The sequence below is a fragment of the Dermacentor variabilis genome, chromosome 4 (assembly GCF_050947875.1).
Source record: "Dermacentor variabilis isolate Ectoservices chromosome 4, ASM5094787v1, whole genome shotgun sequence".
In the NCBI taxonomy this organism is placed as follows: Eukaryota; Metazoa; Arthropoda; class Arachnida; order Ixodida; family Ixodidae; genus Dermacentor; species Dermacentor variabilis.
Genome location: NC_134571.1, coordinates 129,758,602 through 129,777,076, shown reverse-complemented (window position 1 = coordinate 129,777,076; position 18,475 = coordinate 129,758,602). Strand labels below are relative to the sequence as shown.

Sequence of the window (18,475 nt, the reverse complement as noted above, 5' to 3'; positions counted from 1 at the left end):
GAAGCCGCACTGCAGGAGATGGGAGCTATGCGGGAAAACAAGATATCAGGGCACGCGTGAGAGTCACGCATCCCCGCTCGCGAGAACATGTTCATATTGTATAGGTCTTGGAAAAAATTATTTACCACTACAAATAATATTCCACCACACATTGCTGCATACCATATTGTGCATAATGAAATACTCTTTCCTAAAAGATACATTGCAAAAAATATATATATATATATTGTTAGGTAACACATAAAAAAAAATCCAGAAAGCACCATTTTTGTTGCCAGTCGATAAAAACAGCAATAACAAAACATGATATCTAGAAAAATATTAATAGCAACAAAAATTCAGAATATACATTTCAAAGATAAATAACCCAGGAATAGTGTTTGAAAAAATAAATGCTCACTACACCGCCATTCTTCGCATACAAAAATGAAACTAAGACCAGAAACTTCATCACTTATGCCATGTGGTGAAGCAGTTCCTGGGTTTTGTGAAGCATACTTCAAGTATAATGCAAAAGGCTACAAAGTTGGGCAAGTTGGTGCGGTAACATATTCTTGGATTGTAGCGCGAAGTGACACACACAGACTAGAAGAAAACAGTACGTCTGGAGTCATGCACCTCTTTCCAGGACTGATCGCTCTCAGCGTAGCTGGGAAACTACAGAATTATGCATCCAAGCATATCTGTTTGCATTTTTGCAGATCGTCTTTATCACCCCTGCACTGAAGAAGAGTAGAAAGAAATCCCACGCCATTGTAAACTGTCTTGCGCTGCTCCGTAGTGCTGGGCCGAGATGTGCTGTGGGCGGCCTTCTTGGCATAAGTTTCTTTGCTGCTGATGGCAACATATCATGACCAAGCGAAACATGCACCCTGAAGATATCCAGTAGAACCCTCAGGGTGTGCAAAAAGATGGCAGATAAGCGTGCACAAGGGAGGATACTGCTCAAGGCCGTAAACAAAACTCGCCAGTGAACAGCTCCTGATGTTCCAGGCTGACTCAAAACATTGTTGCCGTCAGGGCTTCAATCTGCTTTGCTGTCATCCTTGGACTTATAACTCAACTTCTCATCACTAAATTGAAGTGTGGGTGCGGCATAGTTTCGAGCGGGGCGCTTTTCTCGTGACGCAGCTGCGCAAGACGATGCCATGGGAGCAACTTTCGATAACTACTTACTGACACCGGCAGTGCCCCTTGCTGGGACTTTACAAGAGAAGCGAAACTGAAACTCTTGGAAACTGGTTGAAAACGCTAGGTCCACATATTGGACATGTGGCGGACCTTCAGAGATACGCTTTGGTGGAATAAACCAACTCTGACTCCAAACCAAAGCTCACTACTGAACAGCTGACGTCATTTTCGTGTAATTATCACCGCTCAGCACTGTCGGACGGCAAAGCCGGTGACATAATTTAATTCTTGACTTACTGGGAGCCATTTGATTACAAAGTTTTGATGTTAGTGCAGTGAAATTGTGAGCGGCACACTTTTTTCTCGAGCGTACCAGAGGGTGACAGCCACGCCCCTTTTTCTGCAAAATACGCACATTAGTTCGCAAAAAGGTCTGTCAAAAATCACATCGCTAGAGAAGAAAAATTTAAACAGATTCTGAAAGTGCAATGCCCGTACTAACTACTGGGTGACCTTAAGTGGATAAGAAACGGTGCCAGCATGTCTAAACTGGTGAATTAAAGCATTGATCACTGGTGATCAATTTGAATAGGCGTGGTAACGAAAGAGTTAAAGCCATTCTCATAGTGGAGACGATGTGTCTTCGTGGCCATTTGCAGCATCCATTTGCCCAGAAATTATCGAGCACGATAGTCTGCGAGTGAATATACGAGTAAGTCGTACTGATACAGCTCACTGCAACGAAGGCAGCACTCCATCCGATTGAAAATAGCTGCTGCGACTACGGAAAACGATGAGGAAATGTGCTACCATGGTTGCCAGCAACGAGTAAACTTCCACTGCCTTGTAATCGCGATGGAATGCTATGGATTCGGTTTCGGTTTGCACTCGATTCTAATGCGCATGTGATTTTTGGACCTATTTTCTTCTAAAAAAGGTGCGCATTAGAATTGGGTAAATACAGCACCTACAGCCTTTGTCAAGAAAAACAAAGGGGGGAGGTACATAAGCAATTTAGCTTTAGTTTTTGTTTGTTTTTCCTTTGTTTTTCTGATACGACCATTACACAATTTCGAACGTGGTACATTGAGCAATTTTGCAATTTGGATGCATTTACAAAATAAATGTGAGCCCATGATGCAGCCTACTGCGATCGGCAAGTGTAGCCGGGATTAAAAAAAGTGCAGAGCTTGCCGCTGTCCAAATGCATGCGAATTACAAACCCAATTTTTGTGAACAAAACACTAGAAAAATGCAGTTTTCTCATTTTCTGCTTCAGATTTCTTTTTAGTACTATTTGCCCACACAAAAGGAACACCTCGGGGAAAAATGAATTGGAATGTTTGCCCAAATTAACCATTCTGATTGCAGAGTCCCCCCTCAAGGGCTAGGCTTAGTAAGCCCGACCTTTTGAGGGTGAGATCAAGGGGCGGCATTTCTTCAGCTGCACACCATGGGGAGAAACAATCTAATGCAGAAGGTTGGGCTAGTTGTAAATAACATTATTGGCCAGCATTCTTGACATTATTGGTCATTACCAGTGTTCCTTGACTGTCCTCGTCCATTCGTTTTCCTTAATGTGCTGGTAATGTCCAGTAGAGATGGTTGAAATCGTGCGTGTAGTGGATTCATTTCTTTTGGCAAAGGTTGCACACACACGGTAATCCAATAAGACATAGGTGATAAGGCACCACTGGTATCATCTGTTTGTTTCTTTCTCTGTACACTTTTCCATGCCTTACTTCCAGACATGAGGGCATTTCAATTTGCACAACTGCTAGTATATTTAACAAGACATTCTCCATGTGCTGTATTTTTGAGGTTGTATTTCGTTGTGAACTTATCAAGCAACTTGAGCAGTTGTTCAGACTTGTAAGTGGCAACAGCTTGATGTGCCAAAAAAGAAATATTTTTTTAGAATACTAGTATACTGAGAAAACCCTGATTTTGTTAATATATGCAAAATTTATAGCAAGCCACCACATAAGCTTTTTCTGGTTACAGTGGCCTATTCCTTGTAGCTGAGGCTGTCATTGTTACTATAGTATACCTGGAGTACTGGAAAGTTGGGCGTCTGTGGCACGACTGAACGGAGGCAATGAGGCCACCGCAGCAATGCTAGTCGCAGTAGGCACTGGCGTGATACAACACCTTTGCTCTCCCATTTGCTTGCTTTCTCATTTTGCGTAGTTTGACTGCGGCGATCACTTTTATCCATCAGCTAATTTCACAGAACTGCTAAGTGTGCTTGAAGAGTCGTCAACGTTGCTATTAAGCATAAGAACACTGCGCTAAGTATGTCCGACTTAAGCATTTTACAAAGGTTAACAGTGCTAAAACTTGTATGCTGTGCGCTCAAGAAAAAAAACTTTAATGTAAAGCTTGTACTCCATCGTTGTCTTCCTTTTTTTTTTTTTCAATGTTTCTGAAACAAAAAGAAAAAGGAGCTAAGAGAGGACAGGTTACGCATCCAAGTACGAGAAGGTGCAATTGGTTGTGATGGTGCGAGAAAGTCAAGTTTATTTTAGTGTGCTTTAAAAGTCTAGTAAAACCATACCCCTCCTTGTCCCCATTTGCCCCTCCCAAATTTCTGACCTCTATAAGTATGCAATGTTACTTTAGCACTGAAATCTTTACAGCAGCTTCAATGAATCTGGAAGCCACAATTGGAATGTCAGTTTACTTGTGCGAGTTGCACTGCAAAATGGCTGCATGTGAAAGGCCGAGAAACACATTTGCTTCTAGTGTTTCAACGGGCCAGATACGGAGCTCATTTATGAGAAAAAAAGTGATAAAGAGGTTGGGCGCAAGCAAGCAACCAGGTTGGTGAGAGATATTGCGAGGCTCACTTTCCCTTCTCGCATTTTTCTTCATTATGTGTATTTGTGCATATGAAGTGTGTTTTTATATGTTAATTCTGACATTCTCATATTTTCTTGTCTTTCTTTTCTGCTGCTGTGGGTACTAGCTCTTGCTTGAATTTTGCCCCAAGTTTCACGAACATGTGTACGAACTCTTGTTTAAGTTGCTTATTCTCGACTTTTCCAATGATCAAGGTTCTAATAATAATTTTTATGCAAGATGTCTCACATTAACACTGTATAGTTCATAATTCCGCATGTGCTTTGTGTGCAAAGCATAAGCTGCAACACCGCAATGCAACACCGTGCATCACTGTCTACTTACGAAGCACCAAGAAAATGGGTACACAGTAGAATAAACTTAGACGAGGACATCCACGCATCCCAGCCAAACATTTATTTGTGTCTTTAAGTATTGCGCAGGGAGTGCTGAAGCGCAGGTTGTTGGTTTCCAATGACGTACTCTCAGCATGCCTGCTGTGGACGGCGTCATTGCTGAAATGGCCTGCTCTCCACCCACGCACACTTTCTGGTATTCTAAAACACCGTGTTGTTGCTGTGCCTTTGTTACAGAGACAGGGTCCATCTTTGTGGCTTGCACAATAGAGTGGGAGTGATAAAGAACCTTAGCGGCAGTGCTTCCAAAGCCACAATTTGACTGTACTTTTGCAGACAAAACAGTACGGCCAAAGAGACCTCGCAAGGACGAGCCATCTACATCGAGGGCTGCCGATCTCAGAGACAGTGCCGCAGCAATCTCTACGCAAAGGTCTGTGTCTGAGCTTCCACACACGTGCATGCAATCATTGAAAATTCTGAAGGAAAAGAAAATTACTTTCTGCTTTAGGCACAAGGATGAGTCCCACAATGAGTGCATTTTTGTTTATTAAGATTTTTTCACAAATTTGATAACTTTGGCAGGTGATGGTGCATTTCTATTAATCACACCTTTTCGTTATTTCAATTCATAAAATGACCCACACCAAATAATCTAACCTCAGATAATGTGTAAACATGCGCCTGCGCTGCCATTGATAGGTAAGCAGTCACACCTGTGTGGCCATGAAAGCATGGAGCACTGCTTCTCTGGTCAAGAGAAGGAGTACAAGTAGCTGACCAATGCTTGATGCTAACAGGTAAACAAGAGGTGGGTAGGCAGTGAGCCATTCATGTTTGCAAGCAATGTAACTTCAGTGTGTCCGTCTTTTGCTTGCCACCCTTTAAAGGTAACCACTGTGCAATGCTGGTGGTGGAAACAGGTGTCAAATATTCATGGACGTACATGTGCGGCAGCAACCAAACGTTTCGTGCGTTTTTGAAATGATGTGCTGCTTTGCATTGCTGTGGAGGTGTTGCACCCTCCCGACTTCTAAAAAAAAAAAAGCTTATTGCAGTGCCACTCGTGTGCTTCTGCTTGACTTAATTTTTCACTTCGCTTTAAAGTGGCTGCCACAGTGGTGGTTTAGGAGTTACCCCGTCTCAACTGGTTTGTTGCTGCATGCTCGCGTTTCCAGCTGGCATTGTTGTGCATGTCGTTTCAAGTTACAGGTATCGCTGGAATTAACTGCTATCTTGTTCCTTATCTCCGAGAGCGTTATCATGGAGCGCTCGCCCGTGTGGCTCTTAGGTAGATGTGGGATTGTTCAAAGGGGGGCGCTCACAAACCAGCAATTCTGCCATGCATGCGGAATTTTTTGCAAGGCATGTGAAAACTGATAGAACCTCGTCTAGTGATAAAATCTTGTCTAGCGATCAAACAATTGATTACTCCAAGTTTCTCTCTTCACTTTTGCTTTGTTTTTCTAATGGGTACACACCGCTGAGTTTCTATACGGGCTACAGGCACTGACATAGTGTGCTTTGCTTCCAATGTGGCCACATTTTCCTGGGGCCCTGTTCTCTATCTATCCACATCATTTTCCATTGGTCTGGCCCTTTGTTGTTGGTTTTAGCTCGAAAGTTGCCGTGCCGTCGTTTATGCTGGGATTGACCTTTGGTGTGACAAGTGACGAGAATGGAGAACAAAATGGAACATCGTAAAATATGTGCCCTGGTTGTGCCAAATATATTCAAAACATATAATGAAGTTGTGTGACATTTATCACATATGTAAAAAAATTATGCTAGTTTATGTATCTTCTGAACGATACGTTTTGCAAGTACTGCAGACATTAGATTCATATTTTTTTTCTTTTTTTGTCTCTGTAATGCTCCATAAAAGAAGTAGTGTTATTTCTCAAAATAAGTCACTCAGAAGAATTTAACATTGCAGTAAAAGAAAATTGACCCTTGGGGAACTCATTTCATGAAAGAATATTGATCCTCAAAAGGTTAACGGTACGGGTGTGCAAATAGTGGTTTTTGAGACAGAATTGAATATAAATCTAATAAGGCCGGAAGCAAATCGAATATTGAATAGTTTTCGAATAATGAGCAGCCGTTATAACAATTAATATAAAACGATGTTCAAATCCTAGTCTTCTCAAAGTTAGCAAGTTTCTGTCATTACATAGTATGTTATGAAGTGTTGTTTATTAAAAGCACAAATGGAGCTTTAGGAGCAAACAGGCAGTTTCTTTTCATGCACAGGGCTCTTCAGGGAGTGTGAATGATCGCTGTATAGCCTGTAACGTACGGCTACCTAAGTGACGTAGCCTGTTCCATTACACAAGTTCTCAGGTTTTATGTTCATACTATGCCAGCAGGGGTGAAAATTTACCGTACTTTTGCTTCTATGTTATGTTTAATTGGGCGCACTTTTACGTTTTGAAATATTAAAAAAGTATTAGAAAAATATTCGCATTCACGAGTAGTGACTATTCGATTAGAAGACCGAATCAAATAGGACACTATTCATTACGTTATTCGAAAGTTTTTCGCGCACCCCTAGTTATAGGTACTAGCCAGGACATGCTGGCACTTTCGAAGAAGTGCTGTCTTTTACTGATCGTTCAGATTTTCAGCTCACCATTGGCAGCACTTTATTATATGTTGTGAACACGGACAGTAGGACAAAGTTCTTGCTATGATAGCAGGCAGTGACAGGCACATCAGCAGCAGCACTGTTGGGGCCGATTACGAAAGCCACGTGGATTTTGCCATAGGTACTGAATGGCCGTGCCTGGCCAAACCGGAAGCTGAACCCGATGCCTCAGAGGTATTCTTTCACGAGGCAAAGACATGTTTGGGAAATATATTGGTGTGCTCTGCATTGGACATTATCTATCGTTTTTCACTGCCAATATCTGCTTAGGATGGGTGAATTAGGCACACAATGTGATGAACATTCAAACATATTTTTCTTCTTCACATTGGTTCCTTGCATCATCACTGTGTGCCAATTATTCTCTCCTTGACTCTTTAGCTGTATTTCAACGCGGAAGAAAATTTAGTGACGAGCGTCATTTTGGTGATTCAAATTAAGTGGTGTTTCACAGTGGTTGAAAGTGCCTATCGTTTGTAACGTTGGATGCACCTCTGCATGCGCCGATGCCAGGATGAGCAAGTTCCGCAACCTCCTGGGCAAGCTCTTCAAGGACACCCACACCCAGTCGCAGCCCATGTCCAACATAATGGACTTCCTGGCCAAAGAAGAGCACGTGGAACCATTCACCCAGGAGGAGATCGACATCGCCATCCAGCGTATGATGGACGAAAACCAGGTCATGCTCTCGGACGAGATTGTGTTCCTCATCTGAGCTGCGTCCATTGGAGGCACTCGTGTACATCCTTGTAATATGCTACGTTTACATCTTGCCATTCTGTTGTCAGAAGACACTAAGTGTTGAGTTTGCGCACCTGATTACTGAATGGAGTGTTGGGCACAATGTAAAATTCCAAGCAATTAGGTATGTCAAGTTTGTTCACTGTCATCACATGCACCCATTGTTTATAACAAGAATTTTATATTTGTATTTTACAACTGTTCTACACTTTTTACAATAAAGTTGTGTACGTAAATATGTGGTCTTTTCTCAGATAGAACAATAATACAATGGGCGTAGTACGCAAGCTAAGTTAGCACCAAAATGCATTGCCTTAATGTAATACCTGGTGAAACAGCCTGGTGTAGAGAGCGAGAATTTCCATCTCACATCTGCTAACCGTTGGCTGTTCTCGGGCAACCTGGTTGATCCTACCAGCATTCGTATTCTTGTCACGAAGGTTAAGCCATACATGTTTCGGCACATGCCATAATAGCGTAAAACTGTGGACACCTCATTAAATCGGTTGTGGTTCATCAATTTGTTTCTTACATAAAGAACTGTCAACAGTGTCTACATTCTGGGGATTTATTTTTTCCTCCATATCCTGTTCTTGGCAGCAGGCATATCTCTTGCGTTTGTGTCGCTCACTCATAGGACTGACAGAGCTCACAGAGTATAATGCTAATAGGTGTTATTACACTAAGGACTAGCCACTTGCCCAACAGGTGACGTAGACAGGGTCAAAGCACTAGAAAGTTTTCAATAAGGGGATGCAGGCTGCTTGGTTCACAGCAGATTGCAACCACCATTCGGTTCTTAGTATCGAAGTCGCTTGCATCCCCTAGCCTAAACATCTCTATTGCAGTTCTTGCCCCAAATAGTGGCCACATAAAAAGCATGGACCATGTTTCAGTTCTACAAATCAAAGTACAGTCGGCTTCTTTTAATTTGATCCCAAAGGGACTGACAAAATTTGTCTAATTATCCAGTGAATCAATTATAACAAGAGACTGAAAAATTACTAAAGCACACTGCTGTTTCATTCACCAATGTTTGCCCAATCCTAACAAGCCCTAGTATCTAATGCATACGCAAATCTATGGACTCAACGTAGAAAACTAATTTAGAAATTACATTAAAGCTCTTAAATAAAGTATAAGTTTAATGCGCACTCGATTTTAACAACATGTAGCATGCCTCCAGTGCGGGCAATCGGTGAAAGAACTTGAATCTTTATTTTCGCTGAAGGAAATTTACTTACACTTAATATCCATTGCCGTCGCTCGTGACAGTACTTGGTGACCGTCTATGAACCACAAATTGTCCTCTACACGGTCTGCTGCGCATTATGATGTTCCGCATTTATCGAATGCCTCTGCAGAGCCGCAAACCGATGAGTGGCCCATGCCTACACTGACCACTTGGCTAGTTCGTTCTGTTATGTATGCAGTTCTTCAGAACACCAGAAATGTGCGACTTGACTTGTTGCTGCTAGCTTAGCATGTAAAATGAATTTAAATGAGCTTTCGTAATCAAACATTGAAAGCAGCATGTCGTAGTCATAGTAAGAGAAAACTTTTTCTGTTGCCATTTTGCAATGTCAAAGGCAATGATAATCACTAGGCTGGCCCCGACGGCAGGCTATTGTGAATGCCTTGAGCACGGTTTTAGTTTCGTGTGCAACTGCACTGTGCGGGCAGTTTTTTAAACAATTTTCTAGGGAAAAGAAAGCATGGGTTAGAATCTAGTAAATTTGTTAAATTTCACTGTTAGCTAGCGCTTCCAGTCAGTCAAGAACTTTATTGAAGTCCTGAGGACTTTCAAGCCGTTGGAGATCCCATGCGGGGAACTCCTCCGGTCGAAACCGTAGGCGACGCCCAAGTCAGGACGGGAACGTGGAGACGTTCCGCCAGTTCTTGGGCCCTCTGGATGGCCTTGAGTTGGAGCTTGAGGTCCGGGCTTTTGGAGGCTTCTTCCCATTCGCGCTCACTGGAGAGGGGGCCCTTTGGTAACGCGGTACATTGCCATAGCATGTGCGAGAGCGAGCAGTAAAGTTCTGGGCAGTCTGGGCAATTTGCCGGGATTTCCGAGTTGTAGTGGCTTAGTAGGCCTCGTGACGGATACGAGTCCGTTTGTGGAATTCGAAACGCAGCCGCCTACGCGCGTTCGAGTTTGGCGTGCGGGAGCGGGAATTTGGTTCTGCCTTTTCGATAGTGTGAGGTGATATCTTGGTAAGTTAGCAGCGGGTCATATGAAATTGAAATTTTTCCTAGGGCAGGCCAAAAGTTTGTTTTTTTGGCAGGAGATCGACATATTCACTGTCCCCTATAAAACCTCCCAAGACGAGCACTGTGGCCATTGGGGTCACCATTGGGATCAGGCGCATTCATTGCCAAACAGTCAAATTCCGATTATCCAGGGATTGCCAATTTATGATTGAAGTAACTAAAGTTTTGGCCCATAGAAATGTATGGGTGTCAACCGGGACCTTTACTCGGGATCGTATTAACCAAACTAACCAAAGTCGAATTAACGGAGGTCTACTGTACTACAAAGAAAAGTGCCTTACTAACCATACTTGCCATCGGGAAAAAATACAAAGTGGTCAACTTCAGGTTGTCTGCAGGTACTAGAGATATACCTGTGTGGCAGGAGTAAAAGCGATCGAGCCTTTGGTTCCCCTTATTTCTTTCGTTTCATTCCATAGCAAGGATCTTGAATTTGGCAGTCTTGATGCCATGAAGTAGCATACTGGTGTTTACCTGCCGTATGCCTGCTGCTAAATTCACATACCACCCGACAGATGTGGTTAAAAGGATCATCCACTGCGTTAGCCATAAGGGATTATGGCTAACACTGCGAGAGTCAGATTGTGTGCACACATACATATATGTAAAGTGGATGGATGGGCAGTGTCGCGGTAGCTTAATAGGTACTAAAGCACTGCACGTCTAATCCAAGGATGTGGGTTCAATCCTCGCCTACAACAAGTCATCTGTCCGTTGCCCTAGTGGTACATTTGTACATTTCAATTGACAAATAGCTTCCCCTATGCTTTTGCTGCCTCCACTGTCAGTTGTATTGTTGCGACTAACAAACTATGCAGCCCTTCGGATTCCCCTATTTCTTCTCACTCAATAAAGCTTAACAAAAAGTGACAACTGGTACCCAGGACTTCAGCAGGCTCGACCATGTCTTCTCACTTTTTACTTAATAGGAAGCTTTAGCTAGGAGCCTATGCAAAACGCAGAAATGATTTCCGAGATAACCCCTGGACCACTTTAAATGGAATCAGTTGCATTGGAAAGATACAGTTAAATTCTAGTGACTGTTGGAAGTGGAATTTTGATGTGGGGCCTGAACTTATTAAAGAAAATTGCCGAAAATAATTAATTATGAAAGAAATAGAACAAAGTTTGCAGATCCATAACTCTGCACCAAAAAGAAATATCGCAGTTCTTTGAACTGCATCTGTTAGAACATACAAAGAGGACAAATTTGATATACCAATTTATATCTTATGTTAATCGTTTACAATGTTAACGAGGGTCATGCAAAAGCCCTGTTCACATATGAATGGTGTACTTCAGAGCCATCTACGATCAGTCACTTTTGTCTGCTTTAGATGTACAATTAGGTGCAATTTACAGGATTGTAATATCATTTTGGATTGCCGAGTTAGGGAGTTGTAAATTAGAGTTTCGTTCTCTGGAAATTTGTGACTTAATTTTCATCAAGAAATAGATGGCCTAAATAAAAAATCCTCTTTCTACAGCCACTAGATCCACTCACTCCATGTAGCGCAGCCCGACGAACATACGGCGTCGCGGCGTGGCAGATTTTCTGCCGCCCGAACTTCGTCGTGAAAGTTCGCTCCATGTATTCTGGCCTTAATACCACACAATTAGAACAGCCAGTGCTGTTTTGGGGTAGTATTCTGGACATTGACAAATTTCGCTGTATTGTTGATTTTTCCATTATGTCAATCTGATAGGTCCAGAGGACTGTTTAGTATAAGTCCTCTTCAATTGGACCAAAATGCCACCATTATAAAATTCAGCAATGTGGCGAGATTTTACAATGTCCATAGAAGTACCCCTGATTAGCGCTAGAAGCATTGGGAGTGGCCTTACTTAGTTAAACCATATGCACTGCGCAGCTTTTCTGCTTAATTTTGCAACATTAGTGGCATACCAAAACCCTTGTTTAACTCGGCCTGCTTGGCTCTTCTGGCATTCTTTGCTTCTACTATTCTGGATACATCCTCGGCATTCAAAGCAACCCTCACTTTGATTTCTTTGGCCTCTGAAAAGACTGGGGGCCAGAGCCACGGGCCAGGCTGGGTACAGATTTAGACCACACAAACAACGGTAATGGCGAGTACTGTATACCCGACTTTGTGCAGCAGTTAGGTGTATATGCTGAATCATAGCCCGAGAGGTATTGTGTGAAAAAGGAATAAGAGTCATACATGCCATTCTTGTTGTTCAGAGCATCTCTGCCTCCAGGCATTTGCTATACTGTTCCTGGTGTTCAGTATGTCACTTTCATTCAGCTGCCTGTTACTCTAGGCGTTGTGATTGGCGATTGGAATGACCGAAAATGCCAAACGCAATGCCTGTAGTGGCGAAGAAACTGTAGAACATCTGTGCTACTTCAGTCCCTTGAAAATGAAAGGTTTGACCAACTCTGCACCGCTCTAAACCAGCTAGATGGAAGACCTTGTTGGACAAGATCTTTAGACCATGGTCTCGGCACGTCCAGCTGCAAAAAGCCATAAAAGCGCTGCTGCCAACTTCTGAAGGCTACCAGACTGAGCGATCATCCGAGATACAGAGCAGAGAACTTTACGTTGGCTACACCGATATTGGAGTTTCTCTCATTCTCTTTTCCTCCCTTTTCCCCAGTGCAGGGTAGCCAACCGGGCTCAGTCCTGGAGCCCTGGTTAACCTTCCTGCCTCCTCATTTATCCTTCTCTCTCTTCAGCTTTGCTTTTCTGCTGCAGCACATCCTAAAGCCCCTGGATCTTTCAAATGTAGCAGAAGGCTTTGGTGTCACCACCGAGCTAAACCTGGTTTGGGGCAGGTGCAGCTGGTAGACGACACATGGCTTGCACGCATCATTCCCCATTCTGAACAGGCGTGCACATTTAGATCCAGACGTAGCCTTTGGTATGATAACTGCTTTCGCAATTGCAGGTTTCTTCTCAGATTGTTCATGCAAAGGAAAAGGGGCGAACGGCTTTAAAGAGACACCGAACTCCCGGATTGGCACCTAATGTCACACAGCCATTAATTTATTGCGGCTCATAAGGCTAGTGCAAATCTTTCTCTCAGCCCACACCAGGAAGCGCTGCCAGCAGTTGGCACTACTTTTAGCTTGAGCAGGTGAAGCTATTTGGAACTGAAGTGAAAATGCTTGAGCCAATGAGGATTTTTCTCAACAATGGACATACGCCACTGACAAAGCCCATAAGAACTGATCAGTGTACATGTTCACCTATGTATTCTATTGTTCTGAACTGAAAAAAAAAAAAGAAAACACTTCACTGGAATTCAAAATTGTGCCTTGAAGTTGGAGATCAGTAAACCCGAAATCGAGCTCCTCAATTCCTCCTTGTTCGCCCATTACATACTCATTACGTTCTCACCACCAGGGGGTACCACCTTCACAAAGACTTGGACGAGTTTCCTTCATTACATAGCGATGGTCCCACAGCAAACTTGATGCTTTGAGGTAAGATACAGGGGTTTATTAGCCAGTTGCTCTGTGAAAGATCACATATTATGCGATGCCCGTGCCCAAATGAATGTTCCACATTTGCCGCCACAGCCTCCAGGGGCTAGGAGTCCCAGGGCCAGATTGTTTGTACATAAGCAGAGGAAAGTGAACAGGAGGACAGCCATCATCATAGCTCATTTTGTAAGTACACCGTACACGTGTGGAGGTTGTGGGTTCAACACCCACCAATGGCAGGGTTGTTTTTCCTTTGTTTTATTTCCCTTTTCCAATGTACAGAATATAAAGTTCATCTCTAATCCTAATCTACAAACAATTATACGGCCCAATTCTTTAAAGTTTGTTTTTCTTTGCTTTTCTTGGCTTCAGTATCCTTTGGTGTCACATGGCATCAGGTTTGGCCAAGTAGTATTATGGAAGGCGTACGTGCGTCTTCCAGTCTGCCTCTTAGCCAATTAAGTTACTGAAAATTCTGCCAGCTAAGTCAGCTACATTTCGGATATTACTGCAGAGTGCTTGCATGATCTTTTTGACATTGTAAAAAAACACACGCTAGACTGGATGCCCGCCCCAGACGTCTTTATTGAGCAATCAGTTGCAATCCTCAGACAAGCTCCACAGGCACGTTCCACAAGAAAAAAAAAAAGCGTTTCAGAATCACATCGCTCCACACATTACAATTAGAATGTTTTTTTTTTATCATTTCCCCATTTCTGACTAGTTAAAAAAAAAGTAGACGAGAGAGAGGTGAGTGTAAAAGTGCAAAATGTCGGAGGAGGACAGAAGTCTGATCAACCTGGCCGTCAGTTGACGAGGTCAGCTTTGCGCGCGCATAAATAGGGGGGGAAAAAACTTGGGCCGCTGCAACTTTGCTCGTAATGCTGCGTGCTGTCTGGCCCAGACAGCAGACACTGTTGCGTACCGTGGCAGAAAAGGAAGAAAAGTTTTCGGAACTCTTGTTTTCGTCGTCAGCACTGATTAGGGGGTGCTTGCTCCTGATCTGCCACAGCGAAGAGGTGTTGGAAGACGTGTGACGCCTCCTCTGGAGCAGTCTTACGCCTTCTCTATGACGCTTGTCGTCAAGGTCTTTCCGTTCCAGATGGACTTGTACTGCTCTGGAACTGGTATCTCCATCTGCATTAAGTATAGCAACGATGTAAACATGCCAATGCAGCCTCGCAGTCAGATCCGATTAGGATACATTATAAAATATATGGTTCAATGCACATTTGGTTGAGGGAGATTGGGTATTTCATGCTACAGAAGCCTTATGTGTGAAGTTCCATAGTGAATTGAAAGTATTTCTTGTCTGTCACCAGACCCAACAAAGAAAGAACGACAAGTCATCCCCTTCTTTTATGAATGACAAAACTTCATTGCACATAATACAGTGCCAAGCACGCACAACTTATATGCAAGTACATACAGTAGAACAACAAATGATACATCTTTTGTGGGACCATGGGAAAAGCATGAATGTTCTAGGAAAACCTAACATCTGATAACAGTCCTGGCACCACTATTGATGAGAGAAAAAAGCTACACTGGTACAAGGTCTTATTTGAAGTTAATGGGAAGCTAAAAAAACAACTAGAGATCAGCTCAATACAGCTCATTATCACTGCCTGGCAGATTTCCTTTTCTTTTTCTGGAACAGTCATAGCCGTGAGTCACACCAAATAAGGCGTGTATAATTTCCGTCCGGCACATGAGCAGCCTCTTTTTGAGCACTTGCAGCCCTTCTTTCTGTTCTTGTGCAGCCTTGCATGCCTAAGTTACTGCACGAGGTATTAAGATAACGAGACAGCATCGGTGGAAATGGGTGTGGGGCGACCCCTCGAGCCTTAACGCGCCTCCTCTTCACTTTTGACTTCACAAGCCCAGTGAAGATAGTGAACAGAAAAGATCTGAACATGATCGCAATCCTTCTGAACCTCCAAACAAAAAGGGCCATTCTCAGAGGCCAGTGGATGATGCCGCATCAGTGTCGCGCCATAGTCACTTTCGGAAGTAAGAACCGGGAAAAGAAACAGCCCACAAGAAGCCAATACACCCGATCGTATGAAGACTTAATACGACTCGTGCTTTAGAGCATAATAAGACCTAGGAAAATGCAACAAACAAGGATGCGTCATCGAGGTTCTAGGGGTACTTGTTAGGGGTTCTAGTTCTTGTTCTAGTACTTGTTAGGTTCTAGTTGTTAGGGGTACTTCAAGCAATTTTCACAGCACCTGTACACACATATAGCACACATCTTCATGCTTCTACAGACACCTGATAAAGCCACACAGTAAAAATCTACATGGAGCTGTAACAATCTTTGGAGGATGGATTTGTCATCCAGCAAGTTGTGATGGATTCTAAAATATACTGGGATAAAATTCTCCGTGCCCGACACCTTTAGAATCTGTCACTCTTCTTTGGAAAGTCTAACGACTGAAATGTCTGTATTAAATTACACGTCTTTAAATTGCAATAAAAATAGTACTGGCCAACTAAACCCTTGTTATTTCTTTAGTTTAACCAGAGCTGCAAATTATTCGAGCTTAAATCATCATGGGAATTTTCAGTATGTTCAAGCAAGAGGCAGCTGCAGCGCACTTCTGTGCCAACATGCAAGTGATACTCTGGCCATCCGCTGCAGCCAGGCATGCCAAAAACTTAAGGCAGAAACTTACGTAGTCTCCACTGGGTGTGGGCACAGACACATTCACTTCCGATGACTTGGAGGTCACCACCTCGACGTCCAGAGACTTGTCCGACAGGTAGACGTGCGCGCCATCCGTCTTGTCCACCGCGATGGTGGGCACCCGGCCCATCGACTGCGCCTTGACGCTCTGGCAGTTGATGAACTCCACCACCGACACAATGTCCTCAAACACCACAGCAGTCTTCTTGCACGAGTCTGAAATCCAATTTAAAAAAAAAAAAAAAGAACACTGAGGCTCCATACCCCCTAAGTGGTGAATTTGTGTTGAGCCAATGTGTTTGAACATTATGCATATTATTAAACCATGTAATGCTGTATTTGTGCAATGCCATAGCAGCACTTTGTGCAACACGTTTTCCAGGAGTAATGTAAGCATATTCAGTATCAGATTAAATTGCGGGTGCGTCCCGGAACTGCAGTGGGTTATGAGGGAAGTTGTAGTGGAGGGCTCCAAAATCATTTGCCCACATGTTTCTTTACTGTGCACCCCAAAGCACAGTACGTGAGAGCTTTTGCATTCAGCCCGCTCCGAAATTCAGCCACTATGGGCGGGAATTGAACCTGCAACCTTGTGGATCCAGCCACTGAGTGCACCGCAGCCGATATATTCTTTATATTATTCACGTTCTGTAGAAATGTGTGTGCTATTTAGGGGGTTCACTTTGCAACACACAGCATTCCTTTATGGTTGACAAATTCACACGCTCTACAAAATGAATGCCATTTTTAATGCCTCTGCAGGGGTTCAGTAAAAACACAGTAAGACTGGTTCTTCAGCACTGTTGGAGTAGAGCCAGAGAGCAGATGCACTAAAAGCCCCGTGCTCAAAATTTCAGTTGAACATGCTTAGGTGCACCCCTCGCTTACCTAAATCTCCAGGTACAGTGTAAGGTGAGCAAGATACAAATAAAATAGATTATTGTAAAAAAGGAAGGAGAAAGCACACACAGAAGTTACAATATTGCACTGTCATTGAATGAACGAACACAAGAGCCATTTACAAATTTCTGCCTTGGGATTTCGGGAAACCAATGTGAACAACGGGGAACCAACGTCGACGTACTGGCACAATGCTAACATATGCTGCCCACCTCAAACCTTCATAGTTCATATGGTGCTTTCATGGTCTGCTTTCTTTTCTTTCATTTTTACAGCACCACTTTGATACAGGACGTGCGCTGACTACCAACTGAATTTATTACACATAAACAGTAGCTTATATATACCGCAATGTCACTCCTTGCCACCCGTGCCTGCGCACACACAGCCTCCAACCATCTGACAGCAAGACTTTTAAAAAGATGGTACAGAATTTTTGAAGTGCCACATCAACCTTTATTTTTAACTGATATTACAAAACACCAGCTCAATTTAAGTATGAAACACCACTCTTCCAACACCTGCTACAAGCTTAGTGATCCTCCAAAACTTCAAAAGAGTCGAAGGAAGCAAAGCGTCGCCAACTTTCTTGCCTTCTGGCCATTTTGGTACACCAACACCTATAACGCAGCAGCAATGTTGTGTTTTTAAATCACTGCTACTTTGGATGGTGACACAATAACCATAATTGAAAAAGAAAAGTTCTTGCAAGAGAGACAGTTCAGACACTGCTCTAATAGAGTAGAAAGGAAGAGCTGTGTGAATGTGCTTACAAACTCGGATACTGCAAATTAATACAGCTGATTTCCATTAATTCAAGCTAAGCAGGATCAACAGAATTGATTTAATTATCTGGCAGGCAGAATTAAAAGAAGCAGAAAAAATTTCAGAACAAATCGCTGCTCATTCAGCAGTGTGTTTACCTGATTAACCCAGCACTGAATCAAATGTGCAACCAATTTTTACAGGTTCATAGTACAAAACAATGTGCACTCAAATTATAACACCCAATTCAAAACAAAACAAGGAAACATAGCATGCCTCCAATTCTGGAAGTCACAAATCGGATAATACCTGTAAAGTTTGCCTCACCAAATGTAAATCTATTTATAATGCCTATCGTTATCAACACCAAACAGCTTTTTATTGCTACGTATAAACCACAACATGTCCTTTGTACAGTTCACCGAGTTTTATATTCTGCATTTCCTGAACGACTTCACAACCTATGTGAATGGGATAGTGGCCTATGCCTAGACTAAACACATGTCTGGTTCCTACTGTAACAAATGCAAGTCTCTGGACAGCTTAGCCACTTAGCTTTCATAATCAAAGACAAAGTGGCTAAGCTAAGCTGTGTAATTGGCTAAGCTAAGTGGCTAAGCTGTCCAGAGACTTGCGTATGTTACAGTAGGAACTGGAAATGTGGTTAGTCTAGGCATAGGCCA

At 42.9% G+C, this 18,475-nt stretch overlaps 2 protein-coding genes across 4 annotated transcripts in view; one reads left to right on the top strand and one right to left on the bottom strand.

The window, feature by feature from the left end:
- The window catches only part of Mcm3 (minichromosome maintenance 3), a 43,456-nt gene extending 35,186 nt beyond the window's left edge, over window positions 1-8,270 (top strand). For both annotated transcript variants that reach the window (XM_075690329.1, XM_075690330.1), the window contains 2 exons: window positions 4,665-4,761; window positions 7,489-8,270. In XM_075690329.1, the coding sequence (XP_075546444.1) occupies window positions 4,665-4,761; window positions 7,489-7,690 (299 nt within the window). In that variant the 3' untranslated portion in view covers window positions 7,691-8,270. The remainder of the gene's footprint in view (window positions 1-4,664; window positions 4,762-7,488) is intronic.
- A 5,730-nt stretch (window positions 8,271-14,000) lies between these two features.
- Window positions 14,001-18,475, bottom strand: part of capt (adenylyl cyclase-associated protein 1) — a 39,285-nt gene continuing 34,810 nt past the window's right edge. For both annotated transcript variants that reach the window (XM_075690332.1, XM_075690331.1), the window contains exons 11-12: window positions 16,117-16,343; window positions 14,001-14,572 (exon numbers count right to left, since the gene is read on the bottom strand). In XM_075690332.1, coding sequence (XP_075546447.1) covers window positions 14,492-14,572; window positions 16,117-16,343 — 308 coding nt within the window. In that variant the 3' untranslated portion in view covers window positions 14,001-14,491. The remainder of the gene's footprint in view (window positions 14,573-16,116; window positions 16,344-18,475) is intronic.